Source organism: Convolutriloba macropyga, chromosome 11, assembly GCF_964194025.1.
Source record: "Convolutriloba macropyga chromosome 11, txConMacr16.3, whole genome shotgun sequence".
NCBI classification, from domain to species: domain Eukaryota; kingdom Metazoa; phylum Xenacoelomorpha; order Acoela; family Convolutidae; genus Convolutriloba; species Convolutriloba macropyga.
This window is the reverse complement of record NC_134478.1, coordinates 51932664-51958521: the sequence shown is the minus strand read 5'-3', so window position 1 is coordinate 51958521 and position 25858 is coordinate 51932664. Positions and strand designations below refer to the sequence as shown.

Genomic DNA, 25858 nt, shown 5'->3' with positions numbered 1-25858 from the left:
GAAAATTGTTTATTTGATTCGATTTGCATTTGTTTTGTTAATAAAAGTCTAAAATAAACGTAATGTTCCTTACTCTGAACAAAAGTGGCGATTTGTTTTTTTTAGTTAAATCATCAGAAATGCAGTAAAGTACAATTAAAATTTTTTCTGCTCTAAGTTCCTATGTTGAGTGGAGAAGCTGTTCTGTTCCGAAATTGTTTCAATCGTTCGTCTCAAAAATTGTGCGCTAATCATTTTTTTAGGGAATATAGTTTGGTTTTTCCTTTCATTCGCAGGCCGTGACCTTTTGCGATTCGGATTGTGCTGAGGGTATGTTGATTTCTTTGCCTCCCAATAGTGGCGTTTGGGAAAAGAACTTAAAAAAATTGACTCATTTCGAAAAGTTGGAAGAATGAAAGGTTAGACCTGTCTCGAATGAAGGGGAAATGCATTAAGTGAACCGATGGATTCTCAGCCCAGGATGCCCGACCTTGGAAAACTTCTGGGAGGGTGAATTCTTTATGAAACCGATGATATCAGAATCGACTATCAAATTTGATCTAAAATAGGTTTTACGTTCAATAATTGCACGGCTGAAAATTTCAAAAGGGTGATTCAAACAATCAGCCAAAAAAGTTTGGGTTGATGCCGGAAGTGGGTAGCCTTTTCAGAGCATCTTCTTAACAGTTTCAGTGAGAAAGTAGATGGAAGTCGACAACATTTTATGCTATCAACTTTAATTCATGCAGAACCAATGTTTGTTCCTGGATAAAAAGTATTCAATAATTTATAAAAACAAGTTTATTTAAGCCTCAGAAATCAATTAAAGAGCCTGCTTTTAACTAGGTTTCAATGGAGGTACTAAAATGGCACCCAAGGATACGAGAATTGATCGAATTACTTGATCATTTTCAGCGACTTCGTTTGTAATTTCGTAGCGCGAAATTTTAAAAACAATTCAGCCTGCAGAATTTCTGAAGGGATCCCTCATGACAAAGAAGGAACAAACAAACTCACAAGTTTTTTTAATATTTGATAAAGTTTTCTCCGAGAGTCAACTAGGAGCAGCTGAATCCCCTCTAAAATGGTAAGAAAATATATCCCGATAATTGGATGTTTACAGAACAATTTTTGCTAATCTTTGAAAAACTGGGAAATTATTTTCTCCAATCTTTGAAAACATGAAATTTTTGTCACATGGATGATCGGTTTAACAATACAGTAACATTGGTGTAATTATCAAAAAAACTAACATTCATGACAACAAATAACAAACGTTTTGACTTTTAGTGGCATAAAAGACATAAAGGTTTCACATTGGTTGTAAATTGTGGGGATATTTGGAATGAGATTGGATTTTTGAGACATAATCTGGTAGCTGATAGAAATGACACTCAGTAAAGCTGTTTGTTTGAACTGCTGAAGAAAGAGTTTGTTGTCTATGAGCTTATTTACATATTTGTCGCAATGTTTACCGCGCGGTTCGGAGTCACTTTTCATCGGAAGAGTTCTCTCTGAACCGCAGAATTCTGAATATATATGCTGCGGAGACATATAATATTAGCATCTTCCTGATCACCAATGAGAATAGAAAAATATCCTGATTGTTTAATGCTTTCAGAACAACTTTCTGTAATCTATAAAAACTGCTGTAATTAGTTTCTTTAATCTCTGAAAACAAGAGTTTTTCATCAAATGAGTGATCAGTTCAACAAATTAGAAGAATATTGGTTTAAGTACTTTGCAAATGAAAGTTCTAACCCTCTTGACAAAAGAAATTAAACATTTTTGACTTGACTTTCAATGGTATAAAAATGTGGTACAAATGTGGGTTTTATCTCAGAAACGAAACATTGACGTACGACGGCCAACAACGCTAGTCGGAGACCATCGAATTGTTTGTTTTCTCGATCGGTAAACCACTTTTCGTACCCATAAAAATGCGAAAATCAATGCGTAGACGAGCCATTAATGCTATTGTTCGTGTGACTGATTCAGAATGTTTTTTTTTTAATTAAGTGCAAATTTTGAGCCATTGAATGATCACATTTTCGTTATTTGTTTTTAAAAAACTCAAAATAGAGCATGTCATGTTAGAACATCAATTGGCCAATAAGTTTTGTTTACCTCGAAGAATCTCTGGGTGTTTCTCATAAATGTTTTTATCCCTCTCACAACTAAGTGTGTGAATGCTCAAAATGTACTGAGAAAACGAACAATGCATTTGCTTTAAGGAAATTTTTTCTATCAGAATATCAGCTGGAAATTTTAAAAAGTTATGAGAAATTTTCACTTTTTGTTGTCACTTAGCGCTCTTCTTTTACAAGTTGATCTAACGCCTTTTTTAAATTGTATCTGACATTATTCATTGGAATGTAAATTTAATTAACAGATCTTATGTTGTAAAATTACTCTTGCGGATGATGTTTGGAAAGCAAATGATTTTTTCAAATGCACACAGCGTACAAACTTGCAAAGTTCTTCTGATAATGTTTCTGGCAAATTTAAACATCATTAATTGGAGCTAAAAACGTTTTATTCGAAAAAAAAACAAAAAGAGAGAAGAAAATTTTTATTAGACCAACCAAAACCGCTTTTTTATAAATTAGAATTTCTGATTCAACTATGCCCAATTCCACAAAAAAATGACAACCTTAAGAGCACCAATAGGTGCCAGTAGGTATAGATAAATTTTCTTGGGTTTTTCTAAACCAAATGAGAAGAAGAGTAGTTGAATACACAAAATTTTTCTTGTGTTAAATTTGAAGATAAAAAACCGATATGTCAAACAGTACTCAGGACAAAAATAGGTTGCGTTCTGGGCTCAATGAAGTTCTTTTAAAAAAGAGTCTCTCTCCAGTGGTTGTTGGCAGAGCAAGTAAGCGCTGAATCAGTCTGAAGACATTCTCTTTCTTAAGTTAGCCGAATCTCTTTACATTTTTACAATTGTCACTGGCCAGTCTTGATTTTTGAAAAAAAAAATTACTTCATGAAAAATGATATCTCAAGTTTAACTCCCGACAACAATGTTTGCTTTATATGCGATTCGAACTTCAGCATAGGGACTTGTAACATTTAAATTGCGTGCACACTATACAGTATATAGGTAAATTTACTTGAACAGTGTTCAGGTAAGGCCTTGTGCAGCTTAAATTTTTTTCACAGTTTTCGCCGAAGTTGATTACATCCACACTATTCTGGTAAATTACCTGCATTTTTTCATTTTATTGCATAAATCTGAAGCACTTTTTCGGAGAAAACAGAGTTTGAAAACAATAAATCGTAGGAAATACGATTCCATGATGCTTCCCTATGATTTTTTGAAAACTGGCAAGAATTGAACAAAGAACTTACAATTTTTATCTTTAAAAAATTTTCATAAAACTTTTAAAATTTCCTAAAATGCTCTGGCACTTTTTTCCGACCGGAGTTTTTTATTTAAAATAATTTAAACTACCGGTAAACAATAGTACATAACTTTTTTTATTTTGTTCTTCTTCTTGCAAAACATTTTTTCTTGCACTCTGAAAAAACACCTAACCGCAAAGTCGGTGGACACCAAGCTTCCAATGCTATGATAAAATTTTTGCTGAGGAAAAATTTTGAAACTATTTATAGCACCAAAAATTATTCTGCTGAAGTCAGTCTGACTAGAAAAGTTGGAAATTAGTTATTTTAATCGTTCGATAGAGACAGGTATGAAATCTTCATGTATTCAGTTTTGGCAGTAATCTCAATAATTTGTGTTTGTAGGCGCTGGCCCAAAAATTTTTTTATCTCAGAAGAAATGGAGAGAACAAGGCGCAGGAATATATAATCCCAAGACAAATATTTTTCAACTGTATTATATTTCCTTGTCGCAAAATTGGTTTTCCTATGTTCGCAAACATAGTTATTCTACTCAAATTTACGTAAACCCTGCAAGCAAGTCGTAGCCACTCACATAAATGGGCTTTGTGGTAATTGCCTACAAACTAGCTTATATATAAGTGTATATACTACTAGAGTAATTATTAGTTAAAAGCTAAAAAACTATGACATGATTTTGCTCAGACTTAGTTTTGGGGTACGAATAATATTCACATTATACAGAGTTAATTTAGCCTTGGCGAACTCTGTGACCTCAATATAATATAAAGAAGAACTGCACATAAAGAAGCTTAAAAGTTTCTGCATTTACAATGTTTCAGAGCTGAATTACGTTTTTACCCTCGAAATTAACTGTTTCAGCGCTGAAATGCTCTGAGACCTAAGTCCGGGTCTTTTTCTTGAGCTTCTTGACTCGGATATCACTTTCCTCAGAGGAAAAATCTTTCAAAATTTTTTTAATTTCTCAGATACACGAGCATATGGTGATACAATTATTTAGCAGCAGATATGGTGTTTATGATGTAGAAGCTCGAATGGTGAATACTCACAAAATTTACAATTTTTTGTGCTGATGTGAGACTGCTACTTGGGGTTATTTTGCTATTTATTTACACTGTCACCTGTTGATCTGATATGTTCGCTATCAAATGAATTTTGATTTTTGTTACATAGTCTGTCGAAGCAAAGACAGCGGTTTGAACTGCCACCCCTCTCCTCCGCCTTTCCTATTCTTTCCCCTCCTCATTCTGCTGGCTGTGAAAAAAATTTTTATTTCTGGTAACAATCCGTGACCAAACTAATGCACCTTTTTGCATTGATAATGGTTTAAGTAGCCTATAAATAGATGAAAATGGCCATTAAATTTAGTAAAAACTGCCATAAATATTTAAAAAAGTTAATTATAGCTGTTTTTTGTTCAATCTCCGTGGAGGTATATGGGGCAGTTCGCAGCGCTTTAAGACAAAGTGAACAACTTGTGAATGAAAAAGTTTCACACAAACAGAATGGCTGAGAGAGTCATGAACAACATTCCCGCAGTGAAGTTATACAAGCGGGCACTGTAGCTCTTTCCACCGACTTGTGGGTTTTCACCACCAGGAGTGTACACGATAGTCGGGTCATCTTCAAGTTCTCCCATTATAAACCAACTCTGACGGCTGCTCCGAGGGGCGTCATCTAGAAAAAAGGATTGAATGGCATTCAAATTTATAGTGTACACCGCCGTTTTCAGTTTACGGGTTGTTAAATAATCGTTGCTTTCTAAATAGCTTGTGCCTTTTGTTGGTGGTTGAATTGTTGGTGGTGGTAGTGGTGGGGGGGGGGTTTGGTGGGCTTGGGGTGTTTGAAATTCCGTAACTACCTCAAGAGCAGATCATAACTGGAACACAGAAAAATCAGAAAACCTTTCAGAGCTGGATCAGAGTCTTACGCCTGACAGAGTAGCTCCATAGTAGACGTATGCTGCTGTCCTCGACAGTGAAGATCCCAGAGTACCCCTATTCGGGGCTATCCTTGACAGAGCTGGGCCCAGAGCAGGCCTACTCTGGGACAAATCTTGACGAAGCTGGCTCAGAGCAGGCCTACTGTGACAACTCTTGACAGAGCTGGCTCAGAGCAGGCATTCTCTGGGACAACTCTTGACAGAACTGGCCCAGAGCAGGCATACTCTGGTACAACTCTTGACAGAGCTGGCTCAGAGCAGGCCTACTCTGGGACACCTCTTGACAGAGCAGGACTACTCTGGGACAACTCTTGACAGAGATGGCTCAGAGCAGGCATTCTCTGGGACAACTCTTGACAGAGCTGGGCCCAGAGCAGGCCTACTTTAGATGGCTCAGAGCAGGCATTCTCTGGGACAACTCTTGACCGAGCTGGGCCCAGAGCAGGTCTACTCTGGGACAACTCTTGACAGAGCTGGCTCAGAGCAGGCATTCTCTGTGACAACTGTCGACAGAACTGGCCCAGAGCAGGCATACTCTGGTACAACTCTTAACAGAGCTGGCTCAGAGCAGGCCTACTCTGGGACAACTCTTGACAGAGCACGACTACTCTGGGACAACTTTTAACGGAGCTGGCTCAGAGCAGGCATTCTCTGGGACAACTCTTGACAGAGCTGGCTCAGAGCAGTCATACTCTGGTACAACTCTTGACAGAGCTGGCTCAGAGCAGGCCTACTCTGGGACCACTCTTGACAGATCAGGACTACTCTGGGACAACTCTTGACTGAGCTGGCTTAGAAAGCCTGCTCTGGGAAAACTCTAGAGAAAGATGGCTCAGAGCAAGCCTCCTATGGAAAAAATTTTGACAGAGGTATTTCAGAGAGGGCCTTCTAGGGCACATATCTTGACAGAGCAGGCCTTGAGCAGCTCTACTTTTGGCACCTCCTGAGAGAGCTGACTTAGCAATCACACTCTGAGATAACTCCTCACATATGTGGCTCAGAGAAAGCCTACCATGGGGCAACTTTTGACAAAGCTGGCTCAGAGCAGGCCTCCTATGCCTCTACTCTTGACAGCTGGCTCACAGCAGTTCGCCTACCACACAACTTTCGACAGAGCTCCCACAAATCATTAATTTGGGACAGCTCTTGGCAGAGCTGGCTCAGAGCAAGCATACTCTAGGTCAACTTTTGACCACGCTGGCTCAGAGGAGTCCGAAACTGGGAAATTTCCTGTCAGAACTGGCTCAGAGCAGTCCTCCTGTAGGAAAACTCTCGACACATCTGTCTCAGAGCAGCTTTACTTTCGGACAACACCTGACTGCGCTGTGTCAGAACAGATCTACTCTTCGACACGTTCTGACAAAGCTGGCCAAGCAAGCCTACTCTGGGACAAAGTTAGAGAGCACTTGTTAAAAACAGGCCTTCTGGGAGACGACTCTTGACAGAATTGAATCAGTGCATGCTTTTTCTGGAACATCTCAAGATAGAAGTGGCTCAGAGCAGGCCTCACATGGGACTACTCCTGACAGCGCTGGTCTACGAGACAACTCTTGACAGAGGTGTCTCAGAGCAGCATTACTTTGGGGCAACACTTGACAGCGCTGGCTCAGAACAGCTCTACTATTGAACTTCTAATGACAGAGCTGTCTCACCAAGCCTACTCTGGGACAAATCTTGGAGCTGGCTCAGAGCAGTCCTCCTCTGGGACAACTCTCAACAGAGCTGACCCAGAGCAGCTTTACTTTCGGAATACTGCTAGCGCTGGCTCAGAACAGGTCTACTCTTAAACAGCTCCTCGCAGAGTTGGCTCTGCAAGTCTACTCTGGGACCAAATTTGAGAGAAAACTTGCTTGGAGCAGGCTTTAAGTTGGACAACTCATGACAGACGTGGCTCGGAGCAGGCCCCAAATGAAACAACTCTTGGTAGCGCTGAAACAGAGCAAACCCCTTCTGGAACATCTCAAGATAGAGCCGGCTCAGAGCAGCCTTACACTGAAGCTACACTTGACAGAGCTGTCATATAGCAGCCTCAAATGGAGGCTACAACTGGAAGAGTTGTCATAGGTTAGGCAGAAATTGTGATTACTCATCACGAAAAAGTCCCTGGGTTGCCAATAAAGAAAACACTTCTGTTCCAACACTCTCGACTCTCGACTCATTGAAAAATTTCCTACAATTTCATTGTGCACCAGCTTCAAGTTTCCAATAAGTTGCAATCTGAGATTACCATTTGATGTTGAGTGAGGTTTCTCAGTGTTTTAATTTCATATAACACTGTATTAACAAATAATTTTCTTCCGACATCATCTCACTGTCACAATTCATACAGCTTCAGTACTCATTGTGTTAGGAATGAAACTATTTGGTGATACCTGTTAACCCTTGTTTCCTCGAGTGGAGCACAAATTAGTACTAAATGAAAATTATAAGAATCAGAAAATTCAAATTTTTTTTTTGAAGAGCAGACAACAAAAAAAGTTGCAAAGTAACAATTATTTTGAGCTGCAATACAAATTAGCAGGACAAGAATTATTTTAAAACGAACTAAAGCCAATTGAGTTTCTTTTTCTTTTTTATGAAAGAAGCATTTATTATTTAAGTCCTAATATTTGTCCGTTGATCAGATTGTTATTGTTATTTAATATATATTCAACAGAACTAATTGAGTTTAAAAACCAAAATAAAACTAAAAAAGATCAGCAAAAATAAACAAAAAGCACCATTGAATTTTCCTTTCGTTGTCAAAATAGAAGAGAATACAACAATTTAAGAAAACGTAATCTTTCAATTGACGGAAAAGCTCCAGAGCAAAAGCATGTGGCTATCCTTTACAGTGGAAATCCCAGAATAGTCATATCTTTGACAGAGCTGGCTGAGATCTAGCCTATTCTTAAACATTTCTAGAAAGCGTTGGCTCGGAGCAATCCTACTCTGCGGGTATCTCGTGACAGAACTGGTTCGGAGCAGGCCACCTCAGAGACAACTCTTATCAGAGCTGTCTCAAAGCAGGCCTCCTATGGAAAAAATCTTGACGGATCTGGCTCAGAGACAACTCTTGACAGAAACGGCACTGAGCAGCCCCACTTTGTGACAACAGCTGGCAGCGGAGGCTCAGAGCAGGACTATTTTTGGACACCTCCTGACAGAGCTGGCTCAACAAGCCTAATCTGGGGCAAATCTTGACAGCACCGGCTGAAAGCAGGCCTCCTTTGACAAAACTGGCTCAGAGAAGGCCTGCCATGGGATTACTTTTGACAGTGCTGTCTCAGAGCAGGGTCCTGTGAGACAACTCTTAATAGATCTGTCGCAGAGCAGCTTTACTTTGGGACAACAATTGAGAGCGATGGCTCAGACCAGGTCTTCTCTTGGACACCTCCTAACAGAACTGGCTCAGCAAGCCTACTCTGAGACAAATTTTGGCAGAGCTGGATCAGAGCAAGCTTAATCTTAGTCCGCTCTCGCCAAGGCTGGCTGAAAGCAGTCCTACACTGTGACAACTTTTGACAAAACTGGCTCAGAGCAGGACTCTCATGGGAATGTTTTGAAAGTGGTGGGTCAGAGCGGGCCGCCTATGTCACAACACTTTACAGAGCAGAGCAGCTTTACTTTGTGACAAAACTTTACAGCTTGCTTTGGCTCAGACTGGGCCTACGTTTGGACAACTCCTAACAGAGCTGGCCCAGCAAGCCTACTCTGGGTTAGCTTTAGAAAAAACTGGCTCAGAGCAGGCTCCCTCTTGGACAAATTTGACAGAACTGGCTCAGAGCAAGCCTTTCATGGGACTAATTGTGTCAGTGCTGGCTCAGATCAGGTGTCATAAAAGACAACTGTTAATAGATTTGTCGCAGAGCAGCTTTATTTTGGGACAAAACTTGACAGCACTGGCTCAATCCAGGTCTCTTTTTGACACCTCCTAACAGAGCTCTAAGTCTTCTCTTGCAAAGCTGGCTGCGAGCAGTCCTCCTCTGGTACAGCTCTCGACAGAACTGTCTCAGAGTAGGTCTCTTATGGGACAAATCTTGACAGAGCTGGCTCAAGGCAGGCCGCTTATGGATCAACTCCTGACTGAACCCAGGTCTACTTTTGGGCACCTCCTGACAGAGCTGGCTCAGCATGTCTACACTGAGACAACTCTTGACAGAGTTTTCTCAGAGCCAGTCTCTCATGCGACTACTCTTGACAGTTGGCTTGGAGCAGGTCTCTTATGAGACAACGCTTGATTGAACTGTCGCAGAGGAGCTTTAATTTGGGATAGCACCACTTGACAGAGCTGACTCAGATCAGGTCTACTCTTAGACACCTCCTAAAAGAGCTGTCTCAGCAATCCTACTCTGGGACTATTTTTGATAGAGCTGGCTCAGATCAGGCATACTCCTAGTCTTCTCTTGACAGAGCTGGCTGAGAGCAGTCATCCATTGGGAAAACTCTTCACAGAACTGGCTCATTGCAGGTATTTCTAAGGAACAATTCTCGACAGAGCTGGCTCAGAGCTGGCCTCCTTTGGGATAACTCTGGTCAGAGCCTGCGCTTAGCATCCCTTCTTCTCTGTGACAACACCTGGAAGCAGTAGAGGCTCAAAGCAAGTCTGCTTTTGGCACAGAGCTGGCTCAGCAAGCTTACTCTGAGACAACCAATGACAGAGCTGGCTAAGAACAAGCCTACTCTTGGGCAAATAATGACAGAGCACTGGCTCAGAGCAGAGCAGGCCTCCTCTGGGACAAATTTTGACACAACTGTCTCAGAGCAGGCCTCCCTGGGACTACACTTGACAGAGGTGGCTCCGAGCAGGTCTGCATTGAGACAACTCTTGATAGAGCTGTCACAGAGCAGTTTTTCTTTAGGACGACACTTGACCCCGCTGGCTCAAACCAGGTCTACTCTTAGACACTTCCTAAAAGAGCTGGCTTAGCAAGCCTACTCTGGGTTTGTTTTTGGCAAAGCTGGCTCAGAGCACGCCTTCTCTGAGACAACTCTTGACAGCGCTGGCTCACACCCGATCTATTCTTGGACACCTCCTAACGGGGCTGGCTCAGCAAGCCTACTCTGGTTTAGCTGTTGACAGAGATGGCTCAGAGCAGGCCTCCTCTGGGACAAATTTTGACACAACTGGCTCAGAGCAGGCCTCCCTGGGACTACACTTGACAGAGGTGGCTCCGAGCAGGTCTCCATTGAGACAACTCTTGATAGAGCTGTCACAGAGCAGTTTTTCTTTAGGACGACACTTGACCCCGCTGGCTCAAACCAGGTCTACTCTTAGACACTTCCTAAAAGAGCTGGCTTAGCAAGCCTGCTCTGGGTTTGTTTTTGGCAAAGCTGGCTCAGAGCACGCCTTCTCTGAGACAACTCTTGACTGCGCTGGCTCAGACCCGGTCTATTCTTGGACACCTCCTAACGGGGCTGGCTCCGCAAGCCTACTCTGGTTTAGCTGTTGACAGAGCTGGCTCAGAGCTGGCCTCCCTGGGACTACACTTGGCAGAGGTGGCTCCGAGCAGGTCTCCATTGAGACAACTCTTGACAGATCTCTCGCAGAGCAACTTTAATCTGGGACAACACGCCGGCTCGGACCAAGTCTACTCTTGGACAACTCCTAACAAAGCTAGCTCAGCCAGCCTACTCTGGAAGTTTTTTGAGAGACAATGCTTGACAACGCTGGAGAGTTCTTAGTCCAATTAGGACCAGAAGGCGGGAAATCAAATTGGTTCCAGCGATCAAAGTGGACGTGACTTTGTCTAGCTGCATTGTTAAACTACCAACGTGGGACGTCTAAGAGGTCAGATTGAATAAATTGTGGTTCAAAGCGATATTATTAAACGAGTTTAGCGTGACATCTCTACAAGCTCTTTAAATGTTTTTCCTTTTAAAAAACATACCAATCACCGTGACTAAAATTGTAGCCCTTTCGAGTGCGCTTTTGTAACTGAATGGATGACAAAAAATGGTACGTGAATGGTTCTAATCTGTCTCGTCTGTGAGAAACTGGCCACTTGGTGATATGGGATCTGCAAATCAACTGCCTTGATTTTTAATTTTTCCGATTTGATTCAGCGTAAAATACTGCATGTTTACAAAATAATTGGAAAGAAATAAAAGCGGGTTACTATAAAACATGTATCCCAGATTTGGGAGTTGAAATTTTTTGTTGATCAATTGTGATTAGTGGTTTAATAGCTAGAGTATGTGAAAAAAAAATTAGTGAGAAATTTTTTTTAACTTCGAGGTGGACATGTGTAGAATAAACAGGATTCAGAATTGCAATGGTATTCTGGCGAGTAACGTCAAGAACTTGACGGTTGTCAGTTTCCAGTTTCCACTGTCAAGAATGCAAATTAATTTGCATATCAACGCTTGAAAACACTCTTCGAACGAATGATATTTGTACAAATGTTTAGTTATCCTACAAGCTCTAAAACCAAAGAGATTAGACTTCAAAAATAACACTTTAACGCTGATCATATAATATGTTCAGAATATCGTCGCTAGTGGGGTTTTTATCCGAAAATTTCTTGTAGAAGACATAGCAGTCTTCTATATTTCAAAAAATTTCGAACAATTCAACGCCAAAATTTTTAGGTTTGCTGTACACAGACTTAGTCCACACACTAAATTTAGACGCTAACACAGCTTAATGCAACTTCAAAATCTTTAAAAAACGAAAATCTCCAAATCAAAAGCGGATTTTTCGATACGCTATTCTTTTTTTTGATCGAAGAGACGACGCATAAAATAATCTGAGGAAAATTGTCTTCTGATTTTCTAGATCTAAAACTCAAAAACCAAAACTTCATTCCGCCAGAATTTTCATTCGCTGCAACTAAAGTAAGTATACAGCATTTAGATGTTTTTAATTGTCCTTATTCCATCATTCAGGCTGTAAATTATTTCTGTAAAATTGCTGTAATATTGCTGTAAAAGTTATTGCTGAAATATTTTTTACAGATACTCGACGAAAAACACATTTACAATTGCGCCCTCATTTTACCAAACTCCATAGCACTTTATCGGCTCAACCAACACAACAACGAGAAAAGAAACCGCTTAACCTATCAACAAAAACAAGCATTAAAACAACCTTAAAATAGCTTTACAACAAACGTTTTCAAAACCGGCAAAACCAGGAGTATCACAGCCGCAAATACTAAATTGATCTAAATCTTCTCATTTTTCAAACACTCCAATACATGTCAGAAGCCCAACAAAATGGCATATTTCAATTTTATTGAACGGCAGCCCACAACAAATTAACCCGTATTCAGTCTCCCAGAAGCGTTTCAGACATCATCCAAACTGGTACAGCCGAGTCCCTTCGCTCGAGTACAGCGAAAGCTAACAGAGCAACGGTGCTGAATTTTTAGTATCATTAGTAGATCTCTTCGCTTTAACAACGTGCATGGGATACACGTGCCTGAAAATATCAATTACAAAGTTAACCCACCAGAGCATACCCTGAAACTGACCACTTTCAGTGGCACGATAGAAGAACGTGTACACAAAGGAAGGACATGATCGACATTTTCCATTCCAATTCTTACGCTGTCGCCTTAAGCCACGCTTCATGTAAAGCTTCTGGCAAACGTCACAGCCCTTCGTTGCGTCGGCCGACCGCGCCAACAATCATTTGATGACGATGTTAACTTGAGACTCAGACCATCATCGTTTTTATCAGAAATATGACTCCTTCATTTTTCAGTTTGATTTCTGAAATCCAATTGAAATGAGTGCAACCCAGGTTGAGGTCCAGACCCAAATTGGTTTATGATCAGACCCAATCGAGCGCACATCCGTGTGTTCCCAGACCGAAATTACAGGGTCTGGGCGGAAGTTCGAGCGCACTACGGTCTGGACGATGGTCTGGAGATGGTCTGATAAGAGCTAATTTTGGTCTGAAAACTCTGATCATAGGCGGAATTGAGCGCACTTGGGTCCGATCAGAGGCAACTTCGAACGCAATTGGGTCTGATCATAACCTCTTCGAGCGCACTTGGGTCTGATCAGAAATGTTTTCGAACGCAATTGGGTCTGATCAGGGACAATTTCGAGCGCCTTGTTTTTTCATATTATTTTGTTTTTTTTTACTGAGAGATGTTGGCTCTGCCAAAAGGCAACAATAAAGCAGCGTTCTAAGACTCTTCTGAAGTCCGAAAGCTCTGATCAGAAAAAAGGAGTCCAGATGATAGCAAAGGCCGGTCCCCTCAAGAGGAAATTTTGATCAACTGGAGATCAACTGGAGATCAACTTGAGTCAGAAATATACACTAAACGGTTAACTAAATAAAATTTGTTCTCAGCAATGGGTTTCGTTTTCTATAGCAAAACTTTTAAAATTTATTTTTCTTAGATGAATTAAATACTGCAAACATCAGTTTTTATGAAATGAATATATTATAGCAAAGTTAAAAGATTTGATCATATGTAAAATCTTTCTATGATCAGACTATTTCGAGCGCGCTTGAGTCTGATCATAACGTCTTCGAGCGGACTTGAATCTGATCAGTCTGATTGAGGTCTGGGCAATGGTCTGAATTTGAGTCTGGACCATGGTCTGAAGATGGTCTGATCAGAGCGCCTTCGGTCTGAAAAGTGTGATCAGAGACCCTTTGTGTCTGAGGTATCTTGGGTCTGGAAAGTCTGATCAGGGATAATTTCCGTCTGGAAATTCTGATCAGAGATAATTTCGGCCTGGAAAGTCTGATCAGACAAAAATTTGGGTCTGGACCTCAACCTGGGAAAGTGTATCAGTACCAGTCCTGTCATTTAAACAAAATCAAGATGCTGCACCCGATGCAAACTTCTCGAACTGTGCAACATCACTTTATCCTGACAAGTCCTCTGTTACAATTGACTTCACGTTTTAGTCCACTACATCGCACTACAACGCCCTGCACTACATCGCCCTGCACTCGTCACAATTGAGTAATTGCTGTCATACATCATAAATTAATTTAGTGCAGTAAATTTATTATACGATGTACTTAATTTAATTTAGTGTACTTATTCCTGAAGGGCATGTGTATAGGTCAATGTTATTTTACATGCTAGTCTGTTATTCCCATCTCCCGTAGCGGGAAATTATTGTTCATATTTGTTGTGACTTCTGTAATACCAGTTGCCTTAATACTCACTCTTTTAGTTTTGCACTTCGCGAACAGTTGCCTAACTTAACTTATTCATCATTGAATGTCGTACTAATCAAGTAAAGTAGACAAGTAATTACCAAGCGATTCGCTAAGCGGATTCATTTAGAAATTGTGTAAGGCGCACTCGCCGCGCAAGTTAGGATATAAAACATAATCGTCACTTGCGACTCAAGATCTCATTTGCGTACGACATGGCGCAGTCAGCAACTCAGAAGCGGACCCCACTCGGCTTTGAGCCATTTTGGGATAAACCTAGTGCAGACCCTCCGTTGAAATGGGAAAAGTGGCAGATGCAGGCCAAGTTAGCTCTTCTTGCGAAGGAAAATATTACACAAGACACTTTGTTGGAACCAAAACCCGAAACAGTACAACTACCACTTGAACCTATTTATAAGGATATGATAACAGGATCATCGGCACAATCGGAGAGGGAAAGATTGGCGAGGAACGCTCAATCAAAAATGAATTGGGAGAATCGGTGTCAGAGACAACTGGAGATAGGAGTAATGTGTGGAGATAAACCGTGGGCACAGGCTGATCGAAAGACTGTGTCAATGCTATATCTCAGTTTGGGCACCGAAGGACGTCGAATTGTTTGTAGCAGAAACCCAACCTCAAGATGGACATTCTAACAACAGCAGAACTTTGGACAATCATGGAATCAGAAATTATTCGTCAGCGCAATATCACATTTGATAGGTACGTACTTCTCACTACAAAGCAGACAAGAGGAGAGTCTATTGAACATTTCTTTGGAAAATTGAAAGAACTTTTTGAAAATTGTGAACTCGGGAGTCAAGAAGATACTCTTATTAGAGATTTATTTATTGCGAATATGTTAGATCCGGAAATCCAAAGGAAATTGCTGCGAGAAACTCTAGAACCAGCTCAAGCATTACGTTTGGCCATATATATGGAATTAGGTCAAAGAACTCAACTACAAATTACAAACTCGCAACCTGCTCCACAGGTTAACGCAGTAATTTCTCAACGACCTTCTCGACCACCGAGTCAACGGCCGACTACATCTAGTTTCACTCGACCACCAAATCAACTCTGCAGAAACTGTGGTTTAACTTGGTCAGCAAATCATAAAGTCAAGTGTATTGCGAGAGGCAAGACTTGCAATAACTGTGGTTTACAAAATCATTTTTCGCGAGTGTGCAGGAAACCGAAGTCATCATCAAATAAACCCATCCGATCTAATGTTAACTCTGTTGAACAAACTTCAACTGATCACACGGTAAATGCCATACAAAATATGAATTATAACCCACAATGCGAATCAGATTACGATAGCTCAGATGATAATATGGTCGCCAGCATCGCAAGTAACGCAATACAGATTGAACCAAAGAACACCATCTTGCAAATTGGTAATACCCAAGTAGGACTTCTCATTGATTCAGGCAGTGTATGCAGTATTTTATCCGAGTCTCTTGCTGCGGAAATAGTGGAAAATTCTTCCCTTGCTCGATGGTTGATGATAGCGCCTCCCCAGGAACTCAAAACATTTTCAAACGAACCCATAAACGTGACGGGTATGATACAGGCACCAATTGCGAGCAATGGATGGCGACTTGAAGAAGCTGAATTTGTGGTGGTCCGTGACGGGCTGAAACCACTAGTTGGTAGAGACTTGTTTGACGCTCTCGGAATCTCAGTAACTCAAACCCCAAAATATGAAGGGAGTATGGTCAACACTATCACATCCCAATGTCCATTTAAAACACGTATTGCGAAACAATTTCCTCAACTTATTACACGTATTGGTCGCTCCAAAATACACATTGTTAAATCTAAACTCCATAGAAATTTTCAACCAAAACATCAAAAGGGCAGAAGAGTTTACTATTATCACTGATCATCGCGCATTACTTTCTATTTTAAAAGAACATCGATCAAATAAAAGTTACAATAGTAGGTTATCACGATGGGTTGATCGTCTTTTGCCTTATCAATTCTCAATAGAGCATCTGCCCGACGCGAAGATGGGACTAGTTGATTACATCTCTCGAAATCCATATCAATCAGCAAAAAGTGTTTCAAAATATGATGAGGAACTTTTAGTCGCAACATTATCAAGCATACACTCTGATGCCCAATTACTTCAACAAAAACACAACATTTTAGCTCATTCACTTAATAAATTATATATTGATATCGATGGTGAAAATAAAAAATTCCACCACTAATACTGAACAAGTTTTAAATATAGATTATGTCAAACCAAATCCTCAAACAAAAGTTAACGAATTATTCACTCCGCGAAACAATAGTTTAAAATTATTCTCAAAACAAAATTCTAACTTTGACATAAAGTCCGCTCAGCGTGTACGCTTAACAAATGTTAGTTCAAATCTCGCGGCGCGAAAATACAACTCTAACGTAACCTCCCTTAAATTCAATAATCAGTATAGTAAACACGCCTCGGGCGTACACTTAACTCAAAATATTAACTCACTCGCGGATCAAATATAACCCGATTTTTAATCCCACTAATAGTGTTAATTGTATTAGTGTACATGATCAGTGTACATTCAACTCAAAATGAATCAGTATTCGCACATACATATCCTACTTCAAAAGTAAACACTTACAAATTAATTAATACCAATTCTGATCTCGCATCACGAGTACGCTTTACATTTAACAAATTAACACTCGCAAAGCATAATACTTTATTAAATACTCAAAAGATTAGATTGCATTCTTCAGATGCCTCTTTTGCAAAGCAAGTTACTAAATACCAAATTCATTCTAAATTTGCGTCATATAGTCTACCAATTACAATTAAACCTCTGCAAATTGAGTCTCAAATGCTTGTAGAAACAGGAAAAGCGTCACTCGCTTACCAAAATACTCCTAAATTTGCTTCAATAAGTCATTCTCACTTTTCAATCAAAAATCAGTCTCAAATTCCTACCTTATTTAGTAATCCAAACTCAAATACTTTAAATAACTCACGTGCCCAATTAACAAACAACAAACAAGTGCTTTTTGCCCAAACTCAACCTGAAATTCAGTTGTCTTCCTCTTTGTCAATCATTTTAATTGAAAAAACTCAACTCTCATCAACAATGAGTCAACAAGCTTCATCTCTAAAGGGAAAATCCATCTCATCCCGAACAACAAGAGCTTCGCCTCATGTTGTTGCATCATCCGTATCATTTACGGATAATGCAACAACAAGCACGCCACGCAGATCATCATCTCACTCTAATCTAAGCACCCCACTCACGGATAGCCCTCAAGTGGTGTCCTTTGAGAAAGTGGTGGGCAAGGTGTTCAACAAAGGGCTAATCGCATCCCTAACAAGCAAGGATGCAGTTCTGAAGGAGGTTCGGGATTGCATAATCAGGGGAGATGAAGAACGATTAAAGGCCCTCAACCCGTATCTCCATAGCTATTGGCGGGACCTTCATGTGAATAGCGGATGTGTTTGTATGGACGAGAAGGTAGCCAAACTGAACGCGCTCAAAGATGCACTCATTGAAGATTTGCATGCGAGTCACTCAGGTAGCTGGGGGATGGTATGTATGGCTCAGCACTGCTGGTGGCCATACATGAATCGTGATTTACTCGTCAAAGCAATAGAGTGCAAATCTTGCACTACTATCGGTAAAAATTTAAAATCTGTCATTCCCGCAAAACAATTTAAAGCTCATACACCAAGTATAGTTCCGAACCAAGAAATACAAATAGATTTTGCAGGACCTATTAATAACGAAAAAGAACATGAAATTTACATTTAAACATACATTGATATATTTTCAAAATATCCTTCTGCAGAATTAGTTGATAATGCAAATGCATCGAATGTAATAAAATTTTTAGATAATTATATACAAATTCATGAATTTCCTCGTTCCTTAAGAATAGAGCAAGCTCGTTGTCTTATAGATAACCAAGTGAAAAATTTTTGTATGAAAAATAATATCACATTAATACCAGCTCCGGCGAATGACCATCGTGCAAAAGGACTAGTTGAAAGACTTATTGGTACTATTAAACAACGCTTAGCATGTATAGAAGAAGCAAATAAAGAATTAAATTCGTTCACTATTAAAGCAGCATTAAAATCAATTATATACCAGCTTCGCATATGTAAACATAAAACAACTAAGCTTTCGCCATACGAATCTCAATTTGGGCGCAAAGCCAATACACCGCTTTGTAACCTAAGTACTCAACCAAAGTCATCTGATCTAAGTTATGAAAAAATTTTGAATCATTATTTAGATGAAGAAACACTAACTCCTAATGAATTGTTGCCGGAGGACCACTGGGGTAACAGCCGTAGCGACAATGAAATCGAGCGCAACATGTCCAAGGCAACAAAGGACGCTACCACACGTGAACGTCTAGCGACAGACAACTAATCCCGTTTCCTTCGCACCACAAAAGCGCATTGTCCACTACCTGTAAAAGAACACGCCGTACAGTTGAACATTGCTCGGAAGAAACATGTCCATAAAAGATCCAAGAAAAATCTGTAAATCTGATCCAAGAAAAGACTGTATGAGGTGTTGGCTCAAGGATCTGTGGTACAAAAGACCGATCAATATACTTCTGTCATTCGCGAACCGGGGAAAGTGGAAGTAACAGTGCGCAATAGTGACATTGCCAAATTTGGTCCTCGGGAAGAACGGAAAACGAAATTAACAGAATATATTAACCGTCGAGGACCCCGCACGCATGAGAAGACAACTGAGGCTAAGATACTTAGCCACATAAAAGAGTCCACGCGCATACAAAAGGGAGATCGGAAGATGAAGCATCGCAAGGGAGAAACTGGAAGCGGTGTCTCATCAAATAAATCAAACATTGCTCGTGCAATGCGGGTACGTATGCCCAAAATTCCGGAAAATTTCGCCCCCAAGTATTACCCGAAATTCCCGAGGCTGCTCCCGAACAGCAAATCATAACTGGAGAAGTATTGTTCGCACCCCCTCCTACAAATAACCAAGCAGAATTAATCTTGCCATCTACATCGGCTCCAGCAATACCATTACAACAAATACCGATCAGAGCAACAAAACGGACTAGAAAAAGTCCTAAATACTTTGGATGCGATAAAGAAGACTCGTCTGGTGAATCTACTAATTCCTGCCCCCCGAATTTTGCTCCACCCCGCAGGAAACGACGCGTAGGAGATATTGAATCGATACAACCTTCAGTTGTACAAACAATTGTAGACACAGCATCGCGGGTTGAACCCAAAGAAAATTACTTCCCATCACCTATCATAGGACAGGTATCACCAACAGATCCTCGTATACTACCAGCGGATCACAGTACATCAAATGAGCTCATAATTGATGAAGAAGACTTTGAATAACTTTGAATGAAGAAGACTTTGTGAAAACTTTGAATAATTAAAACTTGATACATTATTATTTATGACTAGCTATGATAACCAGTACATATATTGTTGATACTATTTAACCGGTGAATAAGTATTAATATTATTCATATTGTTATTAAAATTTTATTTTACGCAACTTCAATTTTCATTGAAGCGGCAGAAATGTCATACATCATAAATTAATTTAGTGCAGTAAATTTATTATACGATGTACTTAATTTATTTTAGTGTACTTGTTCCTGAAGGGCATGTGTATAAGTCAATGTTATTTCACATGCTAGTCTGTTATTCCCATCTCCCGTAGCGGGAAAATATTGTTCATACTTGTTGTGACTTCTGTAATACCAGTTGCCTTAATACTCACTCTTTTAGTTTTGCACTTCGCGAACAGTTGCCTAATTTAACTTATTTTTCATTAACTGTCTTACTAATCAAGTAAAGTAGACAAAAAATTACCAAGCGATTCGCTGAGCGAATTCATTTAGAAATTGTGTAAAGCGCACTCGCCGCGCAAGTTAGGATATACAACATAATCGTCACTCGCGACTCAAGATTAAGTACGCAATCTCATTTGCGTACGACAATTGCAATGCTTTGAGTTTCAAACTACGAACTAAATGCTCTTTTTACAGACGTAAGGTTTCAAGAAATGGAGCTACTTATTTCTCATCGTGAAGTAGACATACCTAAATCTAAAACACAAACCAACTGAAAGAAAACTGCAAGAATAATCTCAAAATAGGTAAACTACGGGGGAGTCAAAGATATACACAGTTTTTCAAATATTGGAAGAGTGATTAAAAATATGTAGCATTATCTTTTTAAAAGATAAAAAGTCATCATGTTTTGTGATTGGAGGAAAATACACACAATCGATTTTCATCTGCTGCATCCCTCCTGGTTTAAAGTTTTGTTCGAGTTGAAGATTGGAGCTGAAAAACTGCTGAAAGTGTCAGTCCCTGTCAAGAGAAGCAGAAGACTTTTGTCGTCAGGTAGTGATCCACATCTGCTCATCTGTGGAGTCAGTATGATCGCCAGCGACACTGTATTCAGGCCAGTAACGTAATTTCCTACACCGTTATTTGTTTCCAGGCGTCTTTCAAATTTTTTTGCGTTGAGGTTTGAATCCCAGCGGGGAAGAGGTGACTTTTGTGAGCCAGTGTCGGTGATACAAAGGGATTTTGTTTCCGTTTTTTGTTAGTAGAAATTGTTTTGATCCGATATACCAGCCTATCTTCTGATCAGCAGCCTAATTAGTTACTGTGAGCAACTGAATCTAAAATTAGCTTTGAACTATTATTTGCAAACAGGAACGGAAGACTAAAAATGAGTTTTTTTAGTTTGCTTGAGGCAATTATGAGGCAGAAAGTTTCACTGGGGTGAGAGCTGCGTCTTAGTGTGTAGAGCGGTGCCCCTTATCTTTGCTTGAAATTTGACTGTGAAGCGCGATCATGTGGATCCCGGAAAATCTCCAGAAGTTCCAAGTCTATGTGTATACCCTCATTTTAATGCATCTTGAATGAATTGCGAACAAGTTTGCAAGCCACACTCCGTCGACGGAAAAAAGGAAATTTGCCACAATGGCCTCGCAATGCAACCTCACTGCAATGTGGACCCAAAACCGAATTCCCTTAAAACACTATAGACTTGGAACTTCTAAAGATTTTCCGGGATCTAAATGTTCGCTCTTCAGAGCCAAATTTCAAGCAAAGACAAGGGGCACTGCTCTACACGCTAAGACGCAGCTCTCACCCCAGTGAAACTTTCTGCCTCATAATTGCCTCAAGCAAACTAAAAAAACTCATTTTTAGTCTTCCGTTCCTGGTTGCAAATAATAGTTCAAAGCTAATTTTAGATTCAGTTGCTCACAGTAACTAATTAGGCTGCTGATCAGAAGATAGGCTGGTATATCGGATCAAAACAATTTCTACTAACAAAAAACGGAAACAAAATCCCTTTGTATCACCGACACTGGCTCACAAAAGGCACCTCTTCCCCGCTGGGATTAAAACCTCAACGCAAAAAAATGAAAGACGCCTGGAAACAAATAACGGTGTAAGAAATTACGTTACTGGCCTGAATACGTGTCGCTGGCGATCATACTGACTCCACAGATGAGCAGATTTGGCTCACTACCTGACGACAAAAGCATTCTGCTTCTCTTGACAGCGACTCACACTTTCAGCAGATTTTCAGCTCCAATCTTCAACTCGAAATCTTAACTCTGTAAAAAGAGCATAAACATGATCCGACTTAAACTATGTTTTCGCTAAATAATTCGATGATTCTATCGACTCAAAACTTTTGTGAATGCGTTCTGAAGACAATTTTCTCAATTCTCATTCAGAGCTACGAATTGACAGTTAAAAAATCCGAAGCGTTTGGAAACAACCCTCGGATGCCTAAAACGATTGGGTAACAATTTCCGATAGTACCTGAAAATAACATTTTGATCTCCTATTAGATGAACAAATAACGCTTGTTTTTTTTCTGCGAAAGATATTTCTACCCAATTAAAAACTGTCACTATCCCCTAGCAATAAGCAATATAGAGGTACGTTATCAATTATATATTGTCAGTTACTATTAACCCATTTCGAAAATTTACTCAAACAAAATGCAAGATTGGTGGGGCTTAATCAGTGGAATTCTTAGCCAATTCGCTTCAAAATTCTTATAAAATTTAGGGGAATGGGGGTAATTTGATGCAAGAGTGGTATGCAATTGGGGTAATTTGGGGGGGGGGGTGGATCGGGGGGGGGGGGGGTAAAATGATGCAAGAGTAGAGGTAATAGGGGTTAAACGATACAATAGTAGGGGTTAATGGCGACAAAACAACGCAAGAGTGAAGGAAATGGAAGAAAAATGAGGCAAGTGTAGGGTGTAACGGGGGTAAAACGACGCAAGCTTTGGGAGGTGATAGGGGGTAAAACGAGGCAAGAGTGAGGGGTTACTCCCTCAGTCTTGCCTCGCTTTGCCTCCATTACGCAAACACTGTTGCCTTGTTTTAACCCCAGTAACCCCTACTCTTTCGTCATTTCATCTCCCTTCGCAGCAGCACTCTTACATCGTTTTACTTCCATTTTCGTAGAGTGACAGCCTTGAAACCAAAACCTCCGTCCCTCAAGCCAGTTTGCCCTAGCCCTTTGAGCAACGATGCTCCTCATGTATATGAATTGAACATTTTTCCCGTCAATCTTACATCATTTTACCTCTCTAACACCCCCCCCCCCCCTACCTAAATCTATATCTTTTTTGGGGCAAAGTTCGGGGGCTCAGTCTAAATATCCCCCATTACTCTACATAACCGCCTGATATATCCTCCCTACCCCCCCTTTTTCAAAATCTAAAACTCCCCTGCTTAATCCCCATTACCCACTATCTTAGGTTTTCTGCCTGCCAAAAGTAACCCCATATTCTTAAATCCTTTTGGGGGTAAACTTGTGGGGTAATTTTGACCAACTCCCACCTAATCCACATTACCCCCTATCATTAACCGTTTTACCCCCAAAAATTAAACTCTCATTTTATATCTTTTTGGGGGGTAATCTTTTTTGGGGGGGGGATAAATCTAACGTTTTCCTCTTACTGCCCATTACACCCTAATCTTACATTATTTTTTTGCCAAACCCCTATTTTGATCCCTTATAATACATCTTCTTGTGGACTTCTTTGGTAGAACTTTCTTTAATTTCTCCCATTACACCCCAGAACCACAAATCTTACATGGCTTTGCCCCCTAAAAATACCCCTAATCTTCTTGTGGGTTACAATTGGGGATTAAAGTACAAAAACTCACCCCTGTTCCCCAGACCTTCCATTCTTACCCCCTAATATTAACAACTATTTTTGCACTTTTTGAATGGTATTTTTTGAGGTGTGTTTACTCTCACAATCCCCCCTACTCCCCGTTACCCCTAACCTTACATGATTTCAACCCCTAAATTTACCCCCAAACCTTACAATTTTTTGGAAGTAGTTTGTGGGAGTAAAATCCCCCCATTAAACCCAATTACTTCCTCCTCCCCCCACTTTAAATACACCTACCTCTTGCTAGGGTGTGTGTTTTCAGGGGGTAAATCTAACAACCTGAAATCTAATAACCCTTAATCCCCATTACTCAGTTACCTTATATCATTCTGCCCCCTAATTTTACATCTTTTCGAGTTTTGTTTGCGTTGGGGGTTAAATCTTACAGTTCCCCCTTACTACCTATTGCCCCACAAGTCTTACATTTTAAACCCCTTAACGAAACCCCTAACCTCACATCTTTTTGTGCGTCAATTTTTTTGGGGTTAAAATGGAAAAATTCCCCCATTGCACCCACTGCCCGTAACCTTACATAGTTTTACCCCACCCCCCCCCCCCCCAATAATTACACCCTAAACTTACATCTTATTGCGGTATGAGTTTTGGGGTGTAAAATCTAACACTCTCTTATTCCCCATTGCCCTCCTAAGGTTGTATCGTCTTCCCCCTAATTTTACCCCCATAACCTTACATCTTTTTGGGGGACAATTTTTGATTGAAATTTTTTTGGGGGGATCTAAAAACTCTTCCCCATTACCCCCCTTGCCTCCCATTACCAACCCTAATCTTACATCTTTTTACCCCCTAAAAAAACCCCTAATCTCACATCTTCTCGGGGGTAAATTTAGGTTGGTAAAATCTATAACTTACTCCCCTTGCCCCGCCCCAGTCTTACATAGTTTATCCCCCTGTCGAGGTTTTCCGAAAACATAATGTTTGAGTTGCGGTGAATAGCGGGAAAAAACATTTTCACCGCGAAGCGCCGCATCTTTTTGCAATGCATGCAGTGAAAACGGTGAACTTTCGCAAGATTTGCGGTTTTTAGCGGTGAATTTTTGTAAGATTTGCGTTTTTAGCGGTGAATTTTTTTCACCGCATTCACTGGATTTCTTAACAAAAAGAAAATTAGTTACCGGGGTTCGAACCTCTCACATCCTGCATGTCAACAACTTCTTATACCACAGCGCCATCTGTTACGTAATTACGTAATATTCCACGTGAATTTAAATCAGAATCAAAAATCGTTGTTGAAAACAAATGCGTTGAATTTTTGTAAGATTTGCGGTTTTTAGCTGTGAATTTTTGTAAGATTTATAGTTTTTAGGGACGATTGTTTTTACCGCTTAAGCGCTGAAAAACAATACTTCACCGCTACCAAGGGGAGCGGTGAAAATAAAAATTTCACCGCTAAAATCCGCGAATTTTTCGAAAATTCACCGCAAAAAATGTATAATTTTTAGCGGTGAATTTTTGTAAGATTTGCGATTCTTAGCGTTGAATTCTTTTTCTTCACCGCATTCAACGCTAAAAATGTGTTGTTTATTCTGTCAATTGGAATTAGTTTGAGAACAAATTTATTATTATTAAATCGCAATTAAATCGCCATAGGCATTTAACACCTACTCTTAAATCAGTTAGGGGGGGGGGGGGGGGGGGTAATCAGGGGGTAATGTTGACGCGGGAAGGCGGTGTGGTGTGTGTGTGTAGGCGATGGAATCTAAAAGATCCAAATAAGAAAATTCTGAATTTCATTACATTTGGCTTCATTATACATGCCGCGCATGGTCGTTTCGTTCAGGATTGACAAGGGGAAGAAGGTCAGGTTGACAGAAATTGCTTCCGAGTCGCCAATCAGACCACCCTCACACTCCATACCCGGGGCGTAATCAGCTTCAAGTTCTTCACAAATATTCCCCGGCACGTCGCCTGCTAGGTTGTTGTTATCCGAAACAATCCCGTGCCTTATCGTGCACTTATCTGGCGTCGGAAGAAAGTTGCAGTTGTTGGAATCCGAACAGAAAAATACGTTTCCAGTGATTAAAGCTGCTTCGCCCCCGATTGTTCTGGCTCCCAACACCTCAGATCGCATGACATCTTCGGTGTAGCTGTTGATTACTGCATAAATAAAGTTTGCATTATAGCTGTTTTCTTTGCAAAATCAGAGGGGTTGACCAAATTTATTTACCATTGAAAGGAACATATATATGGTACAACGCTAGTCATAGAGCGCCCATCCCACGTCAAAATTTTCCGCCCG

At 40.3% G+C, this 25858-nt stretch overlaps 1 protein-coding gene across 1 annotated transcript in view; it reads right to left on the bottom strand.

Annotated features, from left to right (window-relative positions):
- Positions 1-4762: 4762 nt before the first annotated feature.
- Positions 4763-25858, bottom strand: part of LOC142349472 (uncharacterized) — a 51457-nt gene continuing 30361 nt past the window's right edge. The window contains exons 4-5 of the mRNA XM_075401056.1: positions 25357-25716; positions 4763-5025 (exon numbers count right to left, since the gene is read on the bottom strand). Of these exons, the coding sequence (XP_075257171.1) occupies positions 4841-5025; positions 25357-25716 (545 nt within the window). The 3' untranslated portion in view covers positions 4763-4840. The remainder of the gene's footprint in view (positions 5026-25356; positions 25717-25858) is intronic.